This window comes from Muntiacus reevesi, chromosome 4 (genome assembly GCF_963930625.1).
Source record: "Muntiacus reevesi chromosome 4, mMunRee1.1, whole genome shotgun sequence".
Classification (NCBI taxonomy): Eukaryota; Metazoa; Chordata; class Mammalia; order Artiodactyla; family Cervidae; genus Muntiacus; species Muntiacus reevesi.
Window position 1 is genome coordinate 113,986,764 of NC_089252.1, and position 22,722 is coordinate 114,009,485.

At 62.5% G+C, this 22,722-nt stretch overlaps 1 protein-coding gene across 2 annotated transcripts in view; it reads left to right on the forward strand.

Annotated features, from left to right (window-relative positions):
* Nucleotides 1-22,256, forward strand: part of PLXND1 (plexin D1) — a 47,514-nt gene extending 25,258 nt beyond the window's left edge. The window contains exons 9-36 of one of the 2 annotated variants that reach the window (XM_065933937.1): nucleotides 1,746-1,850; nucleotides 4,482-4,571; nucleotides 4,786-4,879; nucleotides 5,791-5,945; nucleotides 6,709-6,860; nucleotides 7,905-8,004; nucleotides 8,097-8,236; nucleotides 8,928-9,095; nucleotides 9,190-9,280; nucleotides 9,429-9,692; nucleotides 9,780-9,926; nucleotides 10,751-10,865; nucleotides 12,979-13,086; nucleotides 13,166-13,278; nucleotides 14,025-14,129; nucleotides 14,572-14,702; nucleotides 15,071-15,269; nucleotides 15,788-15,934; nucleotides 16,071-16,227; nucleotides 16,581-16,684; nucleotides 16,763-16,826; nucleotides 17,439-17,473; nucleotides 17,684-17,788; nucleotides 18,207-18,370; nucleotides 19,402-19,549; nucleotides 20,519-20,659; nucleotides 20,833-20,907; nucleotides 21,135-22,256. In XM_065933937.1, coding sequence (XP_065790009.1) covers nucleotides 1,746-1,850; nucleotides 4,482-4,571; nucleotides 4,786-4,879; nucleotides 5,791-5,945; nucleotides 6,709-6,860; nucleotides 7,905-8,004; nucleotides 8,097-8,236; nucleotides 8,928-9,095; nucleotides 9,190-9,280; nucleotides 9,429-9,692; nucleotides 9,780-9,926; nucleotides 10,751-10,865; nucleotides 12,979-13,086; nucleotides 13,166-13,278; nucleotides 14,025-14,129; nucleotides 14,572-14,702; nucleotides 15,071-15,269; nucleotides 15,788-15,934; nucleotides 16,071-16,227; nucleotides 16,581-16,684; nucleotides 16,763-16,826; nucleotides 17,439-17,473; nucleotides 17,684-17,788; nucleotides 18,207-18,370; nucleotides 19,402-19,549; nucleotides 20,519-20,659; nucleotides 20,833-20,907; nucleotides 21,135-21,251 — 3,534 coding nt within the window. In that variant the 3' untranslated portion in view covers nucleotides 21,252-22,256. Of the gene's footprint in view, nucleotides 1-1,745; nucleotides 1,851-4,481; nucleotides 4,572-4,785; nucleotides 4,880-5,790; nucleotides 5,946-6,708; nucleotides 6,861-7,904; nucleotides 8,005-8,096; nucleotides 8,237-8,927; nucleotides 9,096-9,189; nucleotides 9,281-9,428; nucleotides 9,693-9,776; nucleotides 9,927-10,750; nucleotides 10,866-12,978; nucleotides 13,087-13,165; nucleotides 13,279-14,024; nucleotides 14,130-14,571; nucleotides 14,703-15,070; nucleotides 15,270-15,787; nucleotides 15,935-16,070; nucleotides 16,228-16,580; nucleotides 16,685-16,762; nucleotides 16,827-17,438; nucleotides 17,474-17,683; nucleotides 17,789-18,206; nucleotides 18,371-19,401; nucleotides 19,550-20,518; nucleotides 20,660-20,832; nucleotides 20,908-21,134 lie in introns of both variants that reach the window. The other variant, XM_065933936.1, reaches the window with a different exon arrangement.
* Nucleotides 22,257-22,722: the final 466 nt, after the last annotated feature.

The following is a 22,722-nucleotide window of genomic DNA, read 5'->3' on the forward strand; positions in this document are numbered from 1 at the left end:
CTGTCCTCTGCAAGCCGCCAGCAGTCAGTCGCCTTTGTGAGTGCAGAGTCCGAGGGGTGGCCTCCCCTTCGGGCTCAGCTGGATCCGGGGGCCCTGCCAGCGTCACCAGGGCCAACATGCCCCCCCGGGGTGGCCTCCGTGCTCCGGCAGGCCCTCCCCCTTGGCCACAAGATGCCTTAGCAGCCCCGGGCGGGGTCCTGATCCCTGGCAATCCCAGGAGACCCTCCTTCTCGTTGGTTCTGCGGAAGTTTTCCAGGGGAACTGGGTCACATCCACTCCCCGAACCAATCGCTTAGCCCATCCTTGGGGCTAGGGAGGAGGGTGAGTCCTCCCAAACCACAGGCCTGGGGGGCGGGGAGAGGCAGGCACACTTGGACCAGCTGTCCCCAGGGGAGATTAGCGACCCTGGGGGTGGTGCTGGAAGAGGGCAGAGAGGCACCCACACTCTCCCAGGCTTGCCCACTCCGGAGAATGGGTACAAGCATCCACAGTGGGTTATGAGGATCGAGGAGAGTAGGGCCCTCGGGGATGGTCCCACGTCGTTTCCTCTGGACCTGCCCGCCTCCAGCCCCTGCTGGCCACCTCCCCTCGGCTGGGGCGGAGCCAGGGTCGCAGCCGCAGGGCCCCCGGCCAGCTGTGAAGTGGGCTGGCAGCGGCGGTGAAACCCGATTGGAAACATGTGGGTTCCATTCCCCGAAATTCCATGGGGTTTACACATGGAGCGGCTCAGGACGGCGGGCCGAGGGAGGGACGGACACCAGCTCCTGCCTCGCAGCCCTGCAGCCTTCGCCGGCCAGGAGACCTCCTTGGCCCCTCTGGTCGGCAGCAGGCAGTGCTCCCGGGGAGGCGCATCGTCTGGGCGCGGTGTCTGGGCTGGGGGTCAGCAGAGGGTCTGCGCCGCTATAGCCCGCTATGCTGCCCGACTAACAATACTGAGAAAAGACCCTGGGTCCCTATCTCTCACCTTGGTCCTCAGTTTCAGACCCCAGTCTCTGGCCCGAGAACCTGGGAAAGATTGAGGGCAGGAGGAGAAGGGGTGGCAGAGGATGAGATGGTTGGTTAGTATCATCGACTCAATGGACTTGAGTTTGAGCAAGCTCCGGGAGATAGGGAGGGACAGGGAAGCCTGGCGTGCTGCAGTCCCTGGGGTCGCAGAGAGCCAGACACGACTAAATGACTGAATAACAACAGTGACTCCACATCCGACTCGGGAATGCGGACGCCCAGGCCCCCCTCCGAGGCCCGTGACGCGCCCGGGCAGTAGGGAGGGGTGGGCAGCCTCACACCCTGTTTCTCGTGGGCCGCTCCAAAGTCTGAGGTTTCCTCTTCTGTGAATCATTCATCGTGTGTCCATCTGGAAACCGGAATTCCAGAGCTGGAGGGAGCCTCAGAAAGTGAGCGTAGCGCCTCATTTTACAACTGGGGAAAGATGAGTCCCAGAGCCGGGGAGGTCTACCCTGAGAGGCTCTCCGTGGAGTGGCCATGGGGACTTGGTTCCACTGGGCAGGTTACTGCCTCTGTCTGTGCCTCAGTCTCCTCATCTGTGAAATGGGGCCAATAACACCTTCCTGCTCGCGGGATGAGGTGAGACGGGATGTGGGAGGCGGTGGATGTGGCTGCCGTTTTATCGCTGCAGCGCCTCCCCAGGGAGATGGGACTGCACCGGCTGGCTTGGGGTGGTCGTGCATCCCGCCGCCTCTGAAACGCCCCAGGGTCAGCCCCACTTCCTTGCGTTTTGACTGCAGAGCCCCCAGGACTGCCCGCAGATCCTGCCCTCCTCCGTGGCCCCCATGCCCACGGGCGGCTCCCAGAGCATCCCGGTGCACCTGGCCAACGCCGCCTTCTTCCAGGTAAGCGGGGGCGGGGCCCGCCGCCCATGCTTTGCTTCTCCACTTGTTTACTTGTCTGGCTGCCCGGGTCTTAGTTGCAGCGTGAAGGATCGCTAGTTGCAGCACGTGGGATCTAGCTCAGGGATCGAACCCAGACCCCGTCCGTTGGGAGCTCGGAGTCTTAGCCACTGGACCACCAGGGAAGTCCCATGTTTCGGTTTTCTTCCTCTTGAGTTTCTGGGCTCTGTTGGAGAAAGCCCTGCCCTGGTTGCACGGAGGTAGAGACAAGGAAGGTGGGTGGGAGGCACAGCCGTGGGGACAGGCAGCTGCCCCCAGCTCCTGCTGGAAAGGAGGGTCTGGCCCGGACCCCCAGGCCCTGTCCCCTGTGACGCCCCCCGACAGGCCCACCCCTGCCCAGGGCTGCAGCCCGTGGGTGACTTTGTCCGTGTCACCCTGAGCTGCGCCCAGGCTGGGATGTGACCCTGGACATACCCTCCCCCCGCCCTGCAGTTTGAGGCCGACGTGTCTTCTCTGGAGAATGGTCCGAGACCCCCTTGGCTGCCCCATCCCCATCGTCCTGGTGGGAAAGTGAGGCCCAGGAAGGGGAAGCAGACGGCGTCGGGCTAGACTCGCACCCTAGGCCTGGGCTCCCTGTCCAGTGCTCTTCCCCAGCACCAGCCTTCCCCGCCCGCGCCCCCCACCCACCCACCCATCTGGGCTGGGGGAAGGGAGGCCGCCCCTTGCCGGGTCCCCCCTGGAGGAGCGTCCTGGGTGGGAAGCGTTGACGAGTCCTGGACGCGTGCCAGCCACCCCCTCCCCAGCTCTCAGGGACTCGCCATCTGTCGCTTCCACGGGGGAGCGGAGGCCCTTGACGACTTGTCACACGTGGGGGCCACGTGCCAGGCATCCGGAATGTGCCGGGGAGCCTCGTCGTGGCCAGGTCCGCTGCCCCGTGACAGGCTGGGAGCGGGGGCTGTGCCCTCGGTCCTGGGGCTCCTCCCTGCAGTGGTTGGTGCAGAGGTTCCGGGGCATTTGGAGCGGGGAAGGCCATGCTGCTCCCCTGAGCTGCCGGAACCTGGGTCGGGGAAGCCTCGGGCCTGAGTGTGGGTCCTGCCTCCTGCTTTTGAGCAGAGTGTAACTGGGGGGCCTGCCAGGCAGGGGGTCTGCCTTCCTGGGGCCTCGGTGATCCCGGCCCGCCTTCCCCTGGGCCTGCTTCTGATTCTGCCTGGGCTCGGCAGCAGCCCGATCCGTGGAGCCCACACCCGGCAGAGCCCCAGACAGGCTGGCCGGTTGCCGTGAGCCCAGGGGCTCAGGAGACCCAGCTCAGGGTGTCAGGGATTACAGGAGCTCTCAGCCCGCCAACAGCCACTTCCCTGCGTTAGTTTCGTAGCGGGGAGGGGGCAGGGCCGGGGGGTGGCTGACCTGCTTTCCCCTCAGGGTAACACATCTACCAACGACAGGGACACAGACAGGAAGTCCTGCCACGTGGCTGGCCGGGCCCTCTTGAAACCTGGGTTTGTTCATTCAGCAAATATTTACCGATGGCTGCTCCCAGGGGGCCTGTGCGGGGCTGAGGGCAAGATGGCATTGGGGAATTGGCCATGTTTATTTCCCTCTCCGCCCCCCAGCAAGCATTTATTGAGCACTTCCTGTGTACTGATCACAGCCAGCATATATTAGGTGCCAACAGCATGCAACCCACTAAAGACACACCGTGTCTAGTTTCCTTAGAGTACTGCGGAACAGGGGAGTCGCTTTCCGTTGCTGAGTTTACAGACCCACACAGCTCAGAGAGAAGGAGCCACTTGCAGAGTCACACAGCTAGGAGGTCGCAGAGGTGGGATTCAGACCTGAGTGGGCCTGTGTTAAGGTAGAGCCTGAGCTCTTTCAACTGCCATCTTCCTGGAGGTGTCAGAGGGGCCGAAACCCAGCACCCCGCCACCCAGCGGGTAGAGAGACAGGTGTAGACAGAGTCTGGGCAGGGGATAGGGGAGGTCCTTGGCATGCAGGGTCAGGGAAGGCTGTCGGAGCTTACTGAAGCCCCCAGCTTCACACCCTAATATTCGTTGCCAAACGGATGGATGCTCAAGTGAGAGGTGTCCCTGTGATTTGGGTGAGGGGCAGTCTGGGAAGGCTTTTGGAACATGGTACATTTGAGCTGGATTTTGAAGGCTGTGTTGAGGTTTCCTGGAAGGGAAGCATAGACTTGGACAAAGGCTGAGGGCAGGACAGTGTGTGCGTCATTGACCCGCATCCTGTGTGACCGATCCCGGGCCGTGGGGGGCAGCCGTGGGGGGTTTTGAGGCTGCAGGGCAGGCGGAGTCTCCTGGGATGAACCTTGTAAGTGTCGGTCGTGCTGGAGAGTCGGGGCTTTGCCAGCGGAGTGAAAGGCCTGGGTTTAGGCCACTGGAAGTTGTCGGTGAGGTTTTTAGTGGCGTGAGAGCACAAGGCCAGAGTTCGGGGTGTTCGTGTGTACCGCCCCCCCCCGCCCCGCCTCTGTCAGACATTGGGCCAGGAAGGAACATTCTGGAGGAGATGCAGTCCAGGGAGAGAGCCCCTGCCGGCTCCTCAGGACAGCAGTCTCTGGTGTCCTGAAGAAGGTGGGGGGCAGTGGGTGCTGCCTGGACGCCCCCTGACCCCCATGTCCCGCAGGGTGCAGCCCTGGAGTGTAGCTTCGGTCCAGAGGAGACCTTTGAGGCTGTGTGGGTGAACGAATCGGCCGTACGCTGCAATCACGTGGTGGTGAGCAACGGGGCGTCATGGCGGGGGTTAGCGGGGCAGAGGAGAAGGGCAGGGCTGCCCAAGCCCAGATACATACATGCCTTCCTTTCTGTCTCCCCTTTTTGGTCCCCTTGCCCCCAACGGCCCTGCCCTCGTCTCTCCCCCGATGTGCCCTCCCCCCGACAGAGACCCAGACAGCGTCCACACCCGTCACGCATTTCCCCATCTTTTGCAGCTGCACACGACCCAGAAGAGCCAGGTATTTCCACTCAGCCTCCAACTAAAGGGGCGGCCGGCCCGGTTCCTGGACAGCCCTGACCCCATGACAGGTGGGAGGCCCCCCCCAACCTCACATGGCCGCAGTGGGTGGGACGCAGCCTTGGGGGGTTCCATCCAGTGCTCAGGTATCCCCCCACCATTCCCTGACACACCCTCTCTCTCAGATCCCAGCCCCACCTCTGCCGGCTTGCTCACTCTGCACCTAACTCTGGAGCCGCTCCTCTGGGCTGGTACCACGCCCTCGGGGCGTCCGCAGGCCCGTGGCTCTGCCCCACCAGCACCCACTCACCTGCCCTTTCTCAGCCTCAGGGTCCTCCCGCGAAGTGCGGTTCCGGTTGCAGAGGGCGGGGGCGAGGGTTTGCTGCAGAGCTGTCTGGGACACAGTCTGTGCCCCTAGATGGTGGGGGGTGGCCTCACTCTTATTATACATGTCGAATCAACTCTCCAAGGGCCTGTCTGTTCAGGTGGGGGGGCTGTGCACATCTATGCCACCCACGCCCCGCTTCTGTACCATAAGGTCCCAGACAGAAGCCCCAGAACCAGCTTGTCCGCCCTGGGAGCCCGCCCTGCACTCCTGCCTGGGCCCACCTGAGGGTCTAGGGCTCACACAGCCTGCATCGCTCAGAGGTTCACCTCAGAGCTCCGCTGCGGGCTTAGGAGACCCACTTGGGCCTGGCTGTGGCTCCAGCTCTCCTACTCACAGGCTGTGTGACCTCGGGCGAGTCACTCTGCCTCTCTGAGCCTTGTCTCTTTATCTGTCAATTGGGGCTGATAAACAGCCCCCACTGGATGGGATCCCCGTGAGGATGACTGTTAAGGTGGCTGTGGCCGCACTGTGCTTACAATTAGCAGCCCCCTGGGGTGGGGCTGGGGGTTGGAGAAGGTACTAAGAGCTTCATGGGGCCCTGACTCTTAAGAAGCAGGACCCGGCTGAGCTGGGCCGCCTCCGTGTCTCCCGCAGTGGAGGTCTACAACTGCGCCGTGGGCAGCCCCGACTGCTCCCAGTGCCTGGGCCGGGAGGATCTGGGCCACCTGTGTGTGTGGAGCGACGGCTGCCGCCCGCGGGGGACCCTGCAGCCCACTCCTGGCACCTGCCCCGCCCCCGAGATCCGAGCGGTAAGCACCCCACACGCCTGAATGCGCACTCGCACAATGTCCCACACGGGCTCGGGGACGTGGAGCTCGTGTGTCTGCACACACCCGGGCCCCCACGCGTGGAGTCACCCACTGGGCACCAGTTCCCCCTGTCCCGGGGCTGGAGACACAGCAGGGAACACACACGTGCCCATCTTCACGGAGCTCACGGTTCAGTTGGGGTTGGGGGACAACGATGAGAAAGGAGACGATCTGTATAGAGAACGTGGTGAGCTACGAACAGGCCGGGCATGGGGGGGCATTGGAGCCTGGGGTGGAAGAGAGGCTGGGGCTGAGGGTCTTTATAGCGAGGTCCGGGAACCCTTGCTGATAACGGGGAAACTGGGGTAACCCACGAGCCTCAGTTTTAATTAAGAAAAAGTCTCAGGGAAGGGTTCTGTTTGCCTTAGCCTGGTTCACCTGCCCGCCCCAGGCCCAGCTGGCTCTGCCTGGGATTTAGGGTCATGTGGTCAGACATGGGTCCCCGTGATGCCGGGGACTGGACCTCAGTGTCCCCAGGAGATGACGCTGCAGTAGCACTGACTCTGTCCCTGCACCCTGGTGTCCCCAAGCAGGCTGCGTGTCACACACACACGTCCCCTCTGGCAGCGCCGGTGACCTGCCAGGTGGCCGGCAGGGCCAGCACTCTCAGAGCTCCCCCTGAGTGGCGGGTCTGCCTGGCCCTGCCTCCCCGGACACCCCAGCCTCAGAGCCCCATTCTCCCGTCTCTCCGATCACCTGGCAGATTGAGCCCCTGAGCGGCCCCTTGGACGGCGGGACCCGGCTGACCATCCGCGGCAGGAACCTGGGCCGGCGGTTCAGTGACGTGGCCCACGGCGTGTGGATCGGCAGCGTGGCCTGTGAGCCGCTGGCCGACAGATACACGGTGTCAGAGGAGTGAGTAGAGGGCGGTCCCGGGGGCCCTTCAGTGACCTGCAGGCCCCACCCACCCGGAAGTGCCAGCTACACCTCTGCCCTCCCCTCTGCCCTTGACCACCCCACCATCCCTGGATCCTTTCTGCTCCCCAGGAGTTGCTCACTCCTGGGTCTCTCTGATTTTGCTCAGAGCATTCCCGCCACATGTCCTGGCCTTCCCTGCTTCACCACTCTGGAGCCTGCTCCCCTGGGAAGCCCTCCCAGGTTCCCCTGAGCAGCCTGCTTCCACAGAAGCCTCGCTCTCATGCTGTTGGGAAAGTGCAGGTCTGCTGGTGGGTGCAGAGACCCGGGCCTGCAGCCGTGGGGCCTGGCCCAGACAGGCTCGAAGATACGTGGTGGGCAGGGACTTCCTTTCCGGAGGCTGTGAGCCAGGCTTGCAGATAAGGGCGTCAGTCTCCCAGCCCAGCAGATGTTCTCATGGTTGGAGAACTTCCAAATATCCCCCTGGGCTTTCCTGGTGGCGCAGCAGTAAAGAAGCCGCCTGCCAATGCAGGAGATACGGGTTCAATCCCTGGGTTCGGAAGATCCCCTGGAGGAAAAAATGGCAACCCACTGCAGTATTCTTGCCTGGAGAATCCCATGGACAGAGGAGCCTGGGAGGCTACCGTCCACGGGGTTCCAGAGTCAGATATGACTTAGTGACTACACAGCGACAATAGACCATCTTATCCAATCCCCTGTCTACTACATGCAGAATTGTGGTAGACTCGGGGAGGGCAGTCCCAGAGAGGAGCTGAGCACCAGGGTGACACCTGGGAGTCCAGTGGCTGTTCTCCAACTGATCGGGAATTGTTTCAGGATTTTAACAAGAGTGATGCCATCAGGTGTCATGGCCCAGGCGCCAGTCCCAGATGAGTCGGGGGCGGGGGGCTGAGTACAAGGAGGCGGGGCTCACACGTCCTGGGAGTGGAGGGGGGCATCGTTCAAGGGAGAAACCAGAGGGTGCCTGCCTGGCCCCCGGGCCCCACCGGCTGCTCCTTGACCAGACTCACCTCCCCCACCCAGGATCGTGTGCACCACGGGTCCAGCCCCAGAGGCGTTCTCGGACGTGGTGACGGTGAACGCCTCCAAGGAGGGCAGGTCTCGGGAGCGCTTCTCCTACGTGGTAAGGGAATGCAGCCTGCCCCCCCACCCACCACTCTGCCAGGCTCATCCTGGGCTGGCCTGGGGCCTGACCGCCTGCCTGTTTCCCCACAGTTGCCCCTGGTCCACTCCCTGGAGCCCACCATGGGCCCCAAAGCAGGGGGCACCAGGATCACCATCCACGGGAGTGACCTCCACGTGGGCTCCGAGCTCCAGGTCCTGGTGAATAACACGGAGCCCTGCACGGAGCTGCTGTGAGTCCCTGGCCTGGAGGGGCCGGGGGGCTGGGAGGGGGTGTCCTCGCACCGAGCATCACCGGGGACTTCACTGGCTGTGACCCCTGGCCGGGCCCCTTCCTCTCGCTCAGCCTCAGTGTTCCCACCCAGCGCGGACAGTACCCAGGAGTTGGGGGGAGTACTGTGCCCTTCACAAGTGACCTTAACCTGCAGTGAAAACGGTGGCGATTGTGCAGGGTCTGAGACCTGCCGCCGGCCCAGGGGTGTGGCCAGAGGCAGAGCCATGGTCAAGAAGGTCTCCGTGAAGTGCCTGTCTGTATTATACACTTAACGGGTACCAGGTCCCGTTGATGGGCATGTGATGAACCCCGCTGTCTCGGCCCCCAGGGGACCGCCATCTCGCGGAACTGGGAACATCCAGTGGGGCTGGGGTTAGGAGGAGCCTGGGCTTTCAGGGCTGTAGGGGCAGAGCCTTCGCAGGGGCAGGAGCCAGAAGGGTATGGCTTCTTGGAGGAGGTGGGACGGGGCAGCGTCAGAGAGGAGAAGCTGGGGTGGACGACTGGAGCGCAGGTGCGGCAGTGGGAATGTGGAAATGGTGTCTGTGTGAGGCCAGAGCCGGCGGGTGGGTGGCTCAGGGCCATGGGTGACGGGCAGGGGAGGCGGCGGGAGGCGGGTCCATGCTGACGAGGCCTGCCGCTCCTCCCCGCAGGCGCTCGGACGCCAACATCGCCTGCACGGTGCCAGGGGGCGCGCTGCCGGCCATGGTGCCCGTGTGCGTGCGCTTCGAGCAGCGGGGCTGCGTGCGCGGCGGCCTCAGCTTCCAGTACATGCCGAACCCGGTCATCACGGCCATCAGCCCCCACCGCAGCCACGTCAGGTGAGACCCGGGCGCCACCCCCTGGCCCCGGCACGCCCCGGGGCTGCACGTGGGCTCACGAGGCTTGCTGTCTATCTGCACCCCAACCCTGCAGTGGCGGCAGGACCATCACGGTGGCCGGCGAGCGCTTCCACATGGTGCAGAAGGTGTCCATGGCCGTGCACCACATCGGCCGCGAGCCCACGGTGAGGGCGGCAGGGTGGTCTCAGCCCCCCGCTGACCGGGCCTCCCGGTGCCGCGTCTTCTCATCTTTGCCCCTCTCTCTCCTTCCGTGTTTCCCCCCCTGACTGCCCACCGCGTCCCCCACTGTGGCCCCCGTGGCCCCCCCTCCAGCTCTGCAAGGTCCTCAACTCCACCCTCATCACCTGCCCGTCGCCCGGGGCTCTGAGCAACGCCTCGGCCCCCGTGGACTTCTTCCTCAACGGCCGGGTCTACGCGGACGAGGCGGCGGTGGCCGAGGAGCTGCTGGAGCCCGAGGAGGCCCAGCGGGGCAGCCAGTTCCGCCTGGACTACCTCCCCGACCCGCAGTTCTCCACGGCCAAACGGGAGAAGTGGATCAAACACCACCCCGGGGAGCCCCTCACGCTGGTGATCCACGTGCGTGCCGGCGGGGGCGGGGCGGGGTGTGAGCAGGCCGGGCTCCACCCCGGCCCAGGGTGAGCACCCCGTCTGCCCCCGCAGAAGGAGCAGGACGGGCTGGGGCTGGAAAGCCACGAGTACCGCGTCAAGATCGGCCAGGTGGCCTGCGACATCCAGATCGTCTCCGAGAGAGTCATCCACTGCTCCGTCAACGAGTCCCTGGGCACGGCCGAGGGGCAGCTGCCCATCACAGTGAGTGGACGGGGCGCCGGAGGCGGGGGTGGCCACCCAGTCCAGGGCGTCTCAGCTGAGCGCCGTCGTGCTCAGGAGACAGTGGAGGAAAGCAGAGCTTTACGTCCCCACTGGGCAGATGAGGAAACTCGAGACCCAAGAACTGAGTGACCTGTTGAGGGTGTGACCAGCCCCCAGCTGGGCCCGATGGGGCTGGGCCATGAGCGGTGGTCCCTGTTCCACCTGGTGGTGTAGCCAGAGTCTGGGCCACCAGTCACCATGCAGAGTCACAGAGGGAGGGAAGCAGGAGCGGTGAGGAGAGGGCCCAGAAAGGGGGATCTCTTCTGCTCTGTACCTGCTTGCATGCCTCCCGAGACGGGGAGCTCACCCCCTCTCTGGCAGTACACGCACCCCACGATGCTGTGAGCTGCAGAAGCTGCCTTTCACCTGCACCCCAGTCCCAGTTCTCCCGCCTGAGCCCTGAGAACTCACTTGCTCCCCTGTTCCTTGGGTATCCCAATAGATAACTTCGGTTCACAGGCCAGGCTCTGTGAACTGACTGTAGTCATCACAAAACTAGTAGTCACAGTTCCCTGTATTTATTGAGTCTCCCCTTCTGTGCCAGGCCCAGGATTAAGGGCTTGACAAGCGTCATCTCATGTAGCCCTCACAGCGTCCCCAGGAGGCAGGTGGGGTTATCTCTTCTGTTAATGCTTGGGGCATCCGAGGCTCAGAGAGGTTAGGTGACTTGCTCCAGGGCACACAGCCAGTGAGGAGAAGAGCCAGGGCATATGTCCGGGGAAGCTACAGCTCCCTCACCGCACCCCCCAACCACACCCCCACAGATCCAAGTAGGGAACTTCAACCAGACCATCGCCACGCTGCAGCTGGGGGGCAGCGAGACCGCCATCATCGTGTCCATCGTCATCTGCAGCGTCCTGCTGCTGCTGTCCGTGGTCGGTAAGGAGCGCCGCCCCCCTCGCCCGGGTCCCCTCTGAAGATCGGTGGGTAGGGGAGAGGTGTGATGGGCCGGGCACCCTGACCAAAGGCGTGGAGCGGGTCAAGGACAGAGTCCTGGCGATGGCACTAAGCGTGCAGGACGGGCGCTGTTGAGAGGTGTGCCGGCGCCGGCCCTGAGCGCCAGGCAGAGGGGCTTGGAACGCTCTGGGGGCTGTCGGGCTACTGCAGGTATTTCTGAGAGGGCTGCTGGGGGAAGATGACCCTACGCATTAGGTAGGCTGTGCCCTTGTTAAAATAGTGGTTACAAAAAGTACTGTATTCAGTGTCGCAGGGCCTTTTGAGCCCTCGTACACCGCTGGTGGGAATTTAACTGGTGCCGCTTCTATGGCAAACTCGCCACCAGTTTCCTCGAAAGGTTAGCGTTACTGCATGACCCAGCAGTTCCCCAACCCGGGCATCTGCCCAGGAGAATGAGAACACAGGTCCACAGCAGCAATGGCCCAAAATGTCCATCTGCTGAGGAATGGACAAAGAAAATGTGGTTTAGCCACATGGCATAGTATTGTGTCAGACAAAGGAAGGAAGTTCTGATACGTCCTTCAGCGTGGGTGACCCTTGAAATCGTCATGGTAAGTGAAAGATGCTGGATAGAAGAGGCCACCTGCTGTTTGGTCCCATTTATATAAAATGTCCAGAACAGGTAAATCAAAAAACACAAGACAAATTAGTGGTTCCTAGAGGCAGGAGGAGGGTGGATAGGGACTGGGTACCTGTGGCAGTGGGTCTCCTAGGGGCAGAAAAAGTGTGCTAAAATTGGCTGGTGGATGGTGTCACAACCCTGTAATATACTAGAAGCCAGCGACTTGTATACGTAGATAGATTAGATGATATGTGTATTATCTCACTGAAACTAGTTTTTAAAAAGTAATATATTCAATATAGAAAATTTTAGGGAAAATAGAATATATAAATATCTTTCTGCTAAAAGAGAACAGAAATCACCCATAATTCTCGTATCTAGAGAAACCCACTGTTGATCACTATTTCATGCCTTTTGCTCCACAAGTAAGTTACTTTTTCAGGTAATTTTATTAGGGTTAATTTGCAATGTGGTGTTAGTTTCACGTATACTGCAGAGTGATTGAGTTACACACACACCTATGTCCGTTCTTTCTCAGGTTCTTTCCCCGTATGGGTTATTTCACAGCATTGAGTAGAGTTCCCTGTGCTGTAGAGGAGGCCTGAGTTGGTTATCTGTTTTGTCTAAGTAGTGTGTACCTGTCAATCCCAGACTCCTGACCTATCCCTCCCTTCACCTTTCCCCCTTGGTAACCAGAAGTTTGTCAAAGTGAGTCTGTTTCTGTTTCATAAATAAGTCATTTGTATTATTTTTTATAGCGTATGATATCTGTCTTTAAACTTCCTTCACTTTGAATGATAATCTCTAGGTCTGTCCATGGTGCTGTAAATGACATTATGTCCTTCTTTATGGCTGAGTAATATTTCATTGCGTCTTCATCTACTCCTCTGTCGATGGACATGTAGGCTGCTCCCATGTCTTGGCTATTGGAAGTAGTGCTGCAGTGAACATTGGGGTGCATGTATCTTTGGAAATCTACAATTTTTCCCGGATATGTGCCCAGGAGTGGAATTGCTGGGTCATATGGTAGCTCTGTATTGAGTTTTTTAAAGGTACTCGGTACTGTTCTCCATTAACGGTGGTACCAGCTTCCATTCCCACCAACACTGTAGGAGGGTTCCCTTTTTTCCACACCCTCTCCAGCATTTATGGTTTTGTAGACTCTTTGATGATGGCCATTCTGACCAGTGTGAGGTGATATGGAATCATTTTGATTTGCATTTCTCTAATCATTACTGACGTTCATCTTTTCATGTCCCTCTTGGCCACCGGTATGTCTTCTTTGGAGAAATGTCTATTTAGATCTTCTGCCCATTTGTTGCTGGGGAGGGTTGCTGTTTTTGGCAGTGAGCTGCCAGAGGCTTGCAGGCAGGCTCCCTGCCTTCCACCCAGGCCCTGCACATGGCAGGTTAATGACACACTCTCTGACACCGAAGGGATTGCGGGCCTGACCCCCCTCTCTGCTGCCCACAGCCCTGTTCGTCTTCTGCACCAAGAGCCGTCGCGCCGAGCGCTACTGGCAGAAGACGCTGCTGCAGATGGAGGAGATGGAGTCCCAGATCCGGGAGGAAATCCGTAAAGGTAGTGGGGGCAGCCATGCGGGACCTCAGGCCTTGGCGTCGCCCCCTGATCCACTCACGGCCGCCTGCCTGCCCACCAGGCTTCGCAGAGCTGCAGACGGACATGACAGACCTGACCAAGGAGCTGAACCGCAGCCAGGGCATCCCCTTCCTGGAGTACAAGCACTTCGTGACCCGCACCTTCTTCCCCAAGGTCAGTGCAGGCTCCCCCCGGCTGGTGATACCTCAGGAGCTCCTCGAGTCCTCCCTGGGTCCTGGGAACCTAGAAGGCACCTCTGTGCCGATGGGAGAACCTGAGTGCAGCAGGGGCCCTTGAGCAGTGCGAAACCTGCACACCAGCCTATGGCAGCCCGGCCCCCTTCCCTGGTTGCCCTGCCTGGCCTGCCGAGGGAAGGGGCCCAGGTTCCACCCCACTGTCCCAACTTTCTTTCTCTGCTCACTTGATGTTCAAGTGTGCCTACCGAAGGCAGCTGTCAGCCCTGCTTTCCTCCTGGGGTGCTGGGCCTGCCTCTCCTCTCACCGAGGGGCCATCCTGTCTCCATCTCTTCCTCCTGTCCACTGGACTCCGTCCCCTCCCTTCCATGCCTCCTCGTGCTGTTCCAGGGGCCGCTTGCCCGTCCCCACCCTCCTCAGCCTGTCAAGAATATCCCTGCAGGTGGCACCGCCCTCCTCTGGCCCCTGGCGGAGCCTCTCTGCCTTGTTTCCTTCCACACTGAGCTGCTTTAGCTTCCTCTTTCGCGTGTGCGCTCCAGCTTTGCCACCCCTGGACTTCAGCCTGGTTCTGCTTTTCCTCCAGGAAGCCCCTCTGGGATTCCCCTCCCCTCCCCTCCCCTGGAGTCCTAGGGCCCCTGGGCGTGGTCCACTGCCTGTTCTTCCTGTCGAGTGGGCTCGTGCATTTGTGGGGTGGCCCTGCTGAGACGCCGGGGGTCTGCTCCACAGTGCTCCTCCCTCTACGAAGAGCGTTACGTGCTCCCCTCCCAGACCCTCAACTCCCAGGGCAGCTCCCCGGTGCAGGAGACCCACCCACTGCTGGGAGAGTGGAAGGTGAGTAGCCCCCCACCTGTGCCTCGGGGCACCCCCACTTTCCAGTTCATCTGATCCATTGATCCTAATCTTGGGAAGTTAGGATTGAACTCTCCATCCCAGCAGGTAGTCAAGTGGCCATCCAGGGTATTCTATGCAGTGACTCCCAGACCAGAGAGGGGAAAGGGTTGGGTCCCCCTGCACATCTCTCTCCCCCTGCTGCCTAGAGCATGGAAGACGGTCCCCCACACAGGGATATGCGGTTGCCTTTGGGCACCCTCGCCTGAGCTCCCCCTTTCCATCTCAGCTGAGCCATGTTCCCGGTCACAGGGAGTTAGGTGGCATCTCCCACTAAGAGGCAATGAGCTCCCCATCCCGGGAAGCATTCCAGGCGCCACGCTGGGCATCCCGAGGGCTGAGACATGGGACCCTGTCAACATCCCTCACCACTTGCCCCCCGCAGATCCCCGAGAGCTGCCGGCCCAACATGGAAGAGGGCATCAGTCTGTTCTCCTCGCTGCTCAACAACAAGCACTTCCTCATTGTCTTTGTCCACGCGCTGGAGCAACAGAAGGACTTCGCGGTGCGGGACAGGTCAGGCCGCGGTGCGGGCTCCGGAGGAGGACAACGCATCCTGGGTCCAAGCCTGGGGCAGTTTGCAGAGCACCATGTCCTCGGGGCAGCCAGCATCTCCCCAGAGTCAAGCCCTGGGGCCGTGGAGGTCCTAAGACCACCCCCCCGATTCTGTCCCTGCCTGGTCCTGCCTGCCCAGGACAGGGCTCATGGGCACAGTGGTTACTGTACATGTAGGGAAGGTAGGCTTTTTCCAGGGAGATTTCTGCCTCATCCGCCCATCTGTCCAGCGACGAGGGGGACACCGGAGCCCCCACGGCATGGTCCTCGGGGTCCTGGGGCCTCGCGGTGCAGTTGGTGCTGACGCCCCACCCCCTGCCCGCCCCCAGGTGCAGCCTGGCCTCCCTGCTGACCATCGCGCTCCACGGCAAGCTCGAGTACTACACGGGCATCATGAAGGAGCTGCTGGTGGACCTCATCGACGCCTCGGCCGCCAAGAACCCCAAGCTGATGCTGCGGCGCACAGAGTCCGTGGTTGAGAAGATGCTCACCAACTGGATGTCCATCTGCATGTACAGCTGCCTGCGGGTGAGGGCGCCTGCCGCCTCTGCCAGGACCAGTGACTGTGGGAAAGGGGCTGGCCCACGGGATCCGTTACACGGGCCGGGGAATCGAGGCTCAGAGCTACTCTGGGAACAGAGGCCGTGTCAGGAAGACACTCTTCTCAGTCCTCGAGCCCTCCCTGGCATGCCTTTGAGTCTAGCTCTGCCACCTCCCTGCTGGGTGGCCTTGAGCAGCTTGCTTGCCCTCTCTGAGCCTCGGCCACAAGGATGCCACTGCTACCTGGAAAGGTTGCCGGTGTGATAAAATGAATGCGGCCCCCCACGTTGGGCGATGTCTGAGCTGGGAGTCCAGGGAGATGCCCTGGGTGTGGGGGCGGGAGGGCTGAGCGGCACCAGGATCAAAAGGAAGGGGTCAAGCAGGCAGGGGCCGGGGGGGTTGGTGGAAGGGGGTATGAAGGGTTCCGGGGGGGCCACAGGCTCAGGATGGGAATTGAGGCTGGGCGGCTGGCTTCAGCCTCTGACCGCTCCCTCCCCGCCCTCCAGGAGACAGTGGGGGAGCCCTTCTTCCTGCTCCTGTGCGCCATCAAGCAGCAGATCAACAAGGGCTCCATCGATGCTATCACGGGCAAGGCCCGCTACACGCTCAACGAGGAGTGGCTGCTGAGAGAAAACATCGAGGCCAAGCCCCGGGTGAGCCGGCTCGGGGGGCGGAGGGGGGTCCTGGCTTTGCTCCTGACACCGCAGCCCCCACCCGCAGGCTGCCTGCCCGGCGGGCCGGTGGGCAGCTGCTGACCGCCTCCCCCCCACCCCCGTCTCTGTCTTGCAGAACCTGAACGTGTCCTTCCAGGGCTGCGGCATGGACTCGCTCAGCGTGCGCGCCATGGACACAGACACGCTGACGCAGGTGAAGGAGAAGATTCTGGAAGCCTTCTGCAAGAACGTGCCCTACTCCCAGTGGCCGCGCGCCGAGGACGTGGACCTAGGTGGGCAGGGTTGGGGGGGCGGCTGGTGGGCCCCGCTCGGTCACACAGTCTCTGGCCACTGCCATACATGCGCCGTCTGGGGCTCCAGGGATGTGGAGACGGTGCTCGTCATCCGGGAGCTCTCGTTGGGGCCGGGTGGGGAGTTTGCCGCAGGAGAGGCCGGCCCAGCCGCTCCGACCGCCCGGTGATCGCCCCGAGGTTGACTGTGCGGAGCCGCGGCTCCGTCCCCCTGCCCGGCACCCCCTCCCAGTCTCCCAGATGCAGGAGTAGAGGCTCAGAGAGCTCTGGGGGCCCCCCGGTTCTCTCCCCGTGGGTGGGCGTCTCGGCCCTCACCCCCTGCTCCCCGCCTCCAGAGTGGTTCGCCTCAAGCACACAGAGCTACATCCTGCGGGACCTGGACGACACCTCGGTGGTGGAGGACGGCCGCAAGAAGCTCAACACGCTAGCCCACTACAAGGTGGGCCCCGGCCCCGCCCGCCCCCGCCGCCGCCCTCCCTGACCTCCAACCTCTGACCGCGGCCTCTCTCCCCGTCAGATCCCCGAAGGTGCCTCCCTGGCCATGAGCCTCACGGACAAGAAGGACAACACCCTGGGCCGAGGTAGCGGACGGGGGGCCGGGCGCTCCTGAGCAGCGCCTGGGGGGAGACTGAGGCTTCCAGCGGCAGGGCCAGGCCGGGCACCCCGCCACCCCGCCGCAGTGCCGCTTGGGCAGGGCCTGTGGCCAGGCCTCCTCGGCGCTGGGTTCCTGCGGGCAGCCAAGAGGGGCCCCGGGAGCAGGGAGGCAGTTGTAAGAGGTCTGGGCAGGCGCCAGGCCATCGGGGGTTCGGGCTGTATCTCTGCCTCACACCGCCATCCCTACCTTCAGATGCTCCAAGCTTGGGGTCCTAGGCGCCTCGGGGTCCCTTCCAGCAGCTGGTGGGGGTGAGGTCTGGGCTCAGGGGGGCAGTGGGTGAGGGCAGCCCTTGTGGGACAACCATCTGTGGTTGTCCTCTTGGGGACATCTGTCTCTCTGTCTCTCTCTGTCTGAGCCTCGTTCTGTGCGTCTCTCCGGATCTCTGTCTAGGCTGCATTTCTCTGTCTCCTGTCCACACGTCTGTTGGGCTCTCTCCCTCCCGCTGCGTTCTTTCTCCAGCTTTCTGCCTCCATTTCTGGTTTGCTCTCTCCCCCTCCCTGTGTCTTGTTTATTTATTGTGTGTGTTTCCCTCTCGCAGTGAAAGACTTGGACACAGAGAAGTATTTCCACTTGGTGAGTGCCCTGCCTCCGGCCCTGGGGGTGCCCGCCCCTCACTGGGAGTGGACTTGGCCTCCTGCCGCCCTGGGCCTCTGGAGGCTCTGCTCCCAGGCCTGGGGAAGGCCAGGGTGGGGAGTGTGCGGAGCCAGGCGCCCGCGGGTCCCGGGTAGGGCCTCCCAGGGGCTGCTGCCTGGCGCCAGCGCTGACCCAGCCCTGGCCTCCCAGGTCCTGCCCACGGACGAGCTGGCAGAGCCCAAGAAGTCCCACCGGCAGAGCCACCGAAAGAAGGTGCTCCCAGAGATCTACCTGACCCGTCTGCTCTCCACCAAGGTGCGCCTGGCCCCCGCCGCGTCCTCCCCCCTCCGGCGTCAGCTGGGAGCACACACTGAGGGAGGGGGAGGACAGCTCTTCCCCTGCGGAGCCAGCCGCGCTCCCAGCCTCTGTCTGCGAGTGTGACAGAGAAGGCAGTAGTGGCCCAGCAATGTCCCCAGGGCCAATGGCTAGGGGGCAGAGAGCCCACACCTCAGCCCAGCAATTCCTTCCGACACTCCTGTGCAGTGGGTTTCACCAACCCATTTCACAGACAGGAACATCGAGGCCCAGAGCGCTTAGGCGGCCAGCCTGAGGCCACACAGCTTTCCGTTCACCCAGCACTGCTCAGCCCCAGCACCACCGCCAGAGGTGCCTGTCACCACCCCCCACCCCCCTGTGTGTTCCTGGGCTGATGGCCGCCACCCCGCCCCTGCAGGGTACGCTGCAGAAGTTTCTGGATGACCTGTTCAAGGCCATCCTGAGCATCCGGGAAGACAAGCCCCCACTGGCCGTCAAGTACTTCTTTGACTTCCTAGAAGAGCAAGCGGAGAAGAGGGGCATCTCAGACCCCGACACGCTGCACATCTGGAAGACTAACAGGTGGGGGTCCGGTTGGGGGCGCGGGGTTGCTTCACTGGCTCATGGCAGCAGCAGTGGGATTGGGGTCCAGGGCCCGGGTTCAGTCCCTTACGCCATTCCAAGCTGTGTGAGCTTGAGCAAGAGACTTAACCCCTCTGGGCTTTAGTTTCCCCCAGCTGGAAAACCAGGGCAGTAAAAGGAACCCACCATACTTGTAAGGATTAACTAGAAGTGAGCGCTGCCTAAGTTTTGCCCTGTCGACCCTCTCTCCCCCCTCCCCATCCCTTGGGTGGGCACCGTCGGCTCCGTTTTGTAGACAAGCACGCTGAGGCTCCCAGAGACGCGCCTGCCTCCATCACATGCCTCCTTGGAGGCGCGTGTTACCTTTTCAGAGACCCAAACCCCACCAGGAAGTTGTTGAAAAGTTCAGCCTGACCCTCGAAAAGAACTGCCACAGACGCAGAAGTTTCTCTGTCGTTGCAGGGGCTGCTCTGAGCCATCGGGGGCGGGGGCGTGTCCCCCGTCCCAGGGTCCCCAGTCACTGGAGAGGCAGTTTTCCAACCCTCCGGCCTTCTTAGGCCTCCCCCACCCTCAGCCCGTCCTGGTGACCCAGCTAATGACGGACAGACTCCCCGCAGCCGTGCAGGGCTGGGGGAGGAGCCACGGGCTGCCAGGCGGGGCGGGGGCTCTAATGAGAACCAGGACTGGGCCCTGGCTCCTAGCTCCCGACTCCTGCGTGCGAGCAGGAGGCTCCTTGGGGGATGGGGCGGGCAGTGAGGGTCAACTCAGGCCCCCTCCACGCAGGAAACCCGGCTCCCAGCCTCTCTGCCCACCTCCCCTGGCCAGCTAGGGACAGTCACCAACCCCATTTGTGGAGGAGACACTGAGGTTCCCAGAGACTCCATCTAGTCTCCGCTGGCCTCGGGAGCAAAGCCAGCCTGTCCTCTGGGCCTGCCGACCTCCCTGGCCCGAGCCCCCATCGGTGACTGCTTTCTCCGAGACCCACCCTCGGGCGGGGCTCACGCCACTCACTGCCTCCCTCTGTTCCCCAGCCTTCCTCTGCGCTTCTGGGTGAACATCCTGAAAAACCCGCAGTTTGTCTTTGACATCGAGAAGACGGACCACATTGACGCCTGCCTCTCGGTCATCGCTCAGGCCTTCATCGACGCCTGCTCCATCTCCGACCTGCAGCTGGGCAAGGTCAGCTGCTGTGGGCAGGCCGCCCGCTGCTACGGGGACAGCAGACTTTCTGGGAGGGGAACCGGAGGAGCTCAGATGTGGGGTGAATGGGGTCATCAGACGGGGGTTCTCCCACAGTCACAGGCTCCGGGGCTGCAGCTGCCTCAGCTGTGCCCAGCACCAGCTCCTGATCTCCAGGCCCTAGAGCCAGGAGAAGCCAGGCGGGCGTGGAAAGCCCCCTGTGGTCTGATACAGTGTCAGCCACCAGCCGGGCTCCAGGCGCAGCCCTCATGGTCACAGGCCACCCGGTGGGCGCTGAGGGTGGGCAGGGAGGCACAGGCATGCAGGACGGAGGAGGAGACCCCTGAGAGAGAGGGGACCATCGGGAGACGGTGCAGAGGCTTGAGTGGGAAGGAGAGAGCCCGGCGTCTCAGGCCGAGGGGCCGTGAGTGTTCATGAGACAGGAGTTAGACCTGGCCCTGCAGTCACCCCGTGACTCAGAGACGGACCACAAAAAAGGCAGAAAACGCCATCACCTCTCACGTGCTGTCTGGGAGGGCAGGACGCCCATGACAAAGAACCGGGAGCATACTTGGCACGCTTCGCTCTTGGGAGTAGGAAACATGTGGTGGGAAATATTCCACTGAGACAGCAGTCAGGCTTCCAGAAATCTTAGCCACCAAGACCCATAACCCTCAGCAAGGACGCAAACTAAACAGCCTGCGTGTCCAAGAGCTGGCACGAGCCCATGCGCTTTCCCCTCCTACCCACGGGGGTTAGGTCCCCCGTGAGGTCATCACCCTGAGAGTCCTGCAGAAAACGGGGCAGAGAGGAGAGGGGTGGGGAGCCCCTGGTCCGGAGCCTGCAGCATAGGGACGCTGGCTCAGGGATGGGCCCGCATGTGCCGCGGCGTAGACGTGGGCCCAGGAAGAGGCGAGTCTGCTGTCTCCACCCAGCGTCTTACTCCCCGGTTCCTCCCCGCCCACCCAGGACTCACCAACCAACAAGCTGCTCTACGCCAAGGAGATCCCCGAGTACCGGAAGATCGTGCAGCGCTACTACAAACAGATCCACGACATGACCCCGCTCAGCGAGCAGGAGATGAACGCGCATCTGGCGGAGGAGTCGCGGGTGCGGCCGGCTCCGCGGGGGCCTCGCCGGGAGGATGGGAGAGGGGCAGGGCTTGACCGTCAGAGCAGGGCGGAGGGCGCTGTGTATAAGCGGCAGGTCTTGACTGGGCCGGGCCTGGTTCTGACCATGGAGCCTCCATCACGCTCCAGCTCCCGCCCTGTCTTTCCTTGCAGAAATACCAGAATGAGTTCAACACCAACGTGGCCATGGCAGAGATCTACAAATACGCCAAGAGGTATCGCCCGCAGGTGAGCAGCCCCCAGTGTGAGGCCCGGGGCACCCCCGCCCTGGTCAGCCCTGCCCACCCACTCAGGGAAACCCGGGGTGAGCGGGTTCTCCGGGCCCCAGGACGTTTGATTGTGCTGTGGGCATGGCTGGGAATCCAGGCCACGTGTGTGTGTACTTCCCCCAGATGTGTGGTGGGACCAGGGGGGTGTCCTGGGCCCTGAACTCGTTCCTCTGCCGACCGCCCCAGATCATGAGCGCCCTGGAGGCGAACCCCACGGCCCGGAGGACACAGCTGCAGCACAAATTTGAGCAGGTGGTGGCCCTCATGGAGGACAACATCTACGAGTGCTACAGCGAGGCCTGAGCTGGGGGGCCGGCGGGCAGGCGCCCACCCGTGATTCACTCTGCCCCCCGCCCCCGCGGGCCCCATGTGCCTCCGACGCCGGCTGGGAAAGGACACTGCACCAGGGGCTTTCTCTGAGCCCGGCAGAGGAGCCCCTGGCCCTGGCCCCGCGGGCACCGTCCCCTCCCACCTGCCGTCAAACCCCAGCTCTGGGCCTTGAACGCCGTCCATCCAGCACAGCCTGGACGGTGCCCCCCCCAACTCGCTCTGTCCCGGCCCAGTGCCGCCGAGGCCGCCAACAGGCAAGGAGGGCCACCGGGGCCCCAGGCCACAGCCAGAAACGCTACCTCATCCTGCCTGGCAGAGGGGGAGGCCCTGTGACCCAGCCCTCGGTTCGCTTCTGCTTCCACCACCAAGACGTCGCCCCCGCTGTCTCCGCCCAGCTGTGGAGGAGCCTGGCCGCTCCCGGCTTCCAGCGGCGTCAGGTTTTTCTATGGCTCCAGCAGACAACAGCGGAGCGGGCGGCGTCCACGGCCCGCGGGAGGCTCCATGCCGTCCTGGGAGCTGGGCTGAGGCCGGGGGACCCGTCTTGGGTTGAGGTTGGGTGGGAGCGGGTAGGGGAAGGGGGCTGAAGTGCACCAAGGCTGTAGCTGGGCTACGTGATCTTGCTGGAAGTGTTTCTAAAGAGAGCACCACTTTTTTGTTGTTTTTTTTTAAAAGAAGCTTTTATATATTAAAGAAACTTATCACACGCCAACTGTGAATAGCTGCCGCTAGTGCGGAGGCCCCGGGAGGGGGCCCCCGGGGCTCCCAGCGCAACACTGGAAATGACTGTTCCAGGGATGGGTGGACCCGGCAGAGACGCCCCCCTGAGCCCCGAGATCATCGCCCTTTCTCTTCTGTCGGAAGTGGCCGCCTGGGGCTGGCCTGTTCAGTGCCTGGACGGGCTGTGGCCCGCGGGGCGGGGCTGGAGGGGGAGGCTGGGATGCTCTGGAACCTTCTTTATAATAAAAGCCTGATGGGAAAACCTGCCGTGAGCTCCAGCCTTTCTCCTGAGATGGCCGTGCTTGTAGCAGAAAGGAGGGCGGGGAGCCCGACTTCGGACCCCGCCCAGCCCCCTTTGTGAGGGGCAGGCAGACACTGCCTCTGGCTTCTGAGCAGCTCCGCGGGGTAACAACGCCAGCGCCCGCTGGCCGCCAGGACGATGCAGCTGTGTCACGTCCCGCTGCCCCTAACCTGCTTACCTGTGTGACAGGCCGTGAGGATGTGTCCCCATCTCACAGATGGAGAAACTGACTCAGCACAGCCGAGGACTCTCCCAGGTCTTGGGAAAGTGAGGACGACACACCAGTGTGCACAGGCCCTCGTTCCTCTGTTCCACACTTCCTCTGGGCTGGCGTGTCCACGGTGGCCCCCGGAGTGTGTGGGGAGCTCCAAGCTGGCCACCCTGGGAAGAGAGCGGACGTTTATGTGCTCATCCTGAATTTGTCAT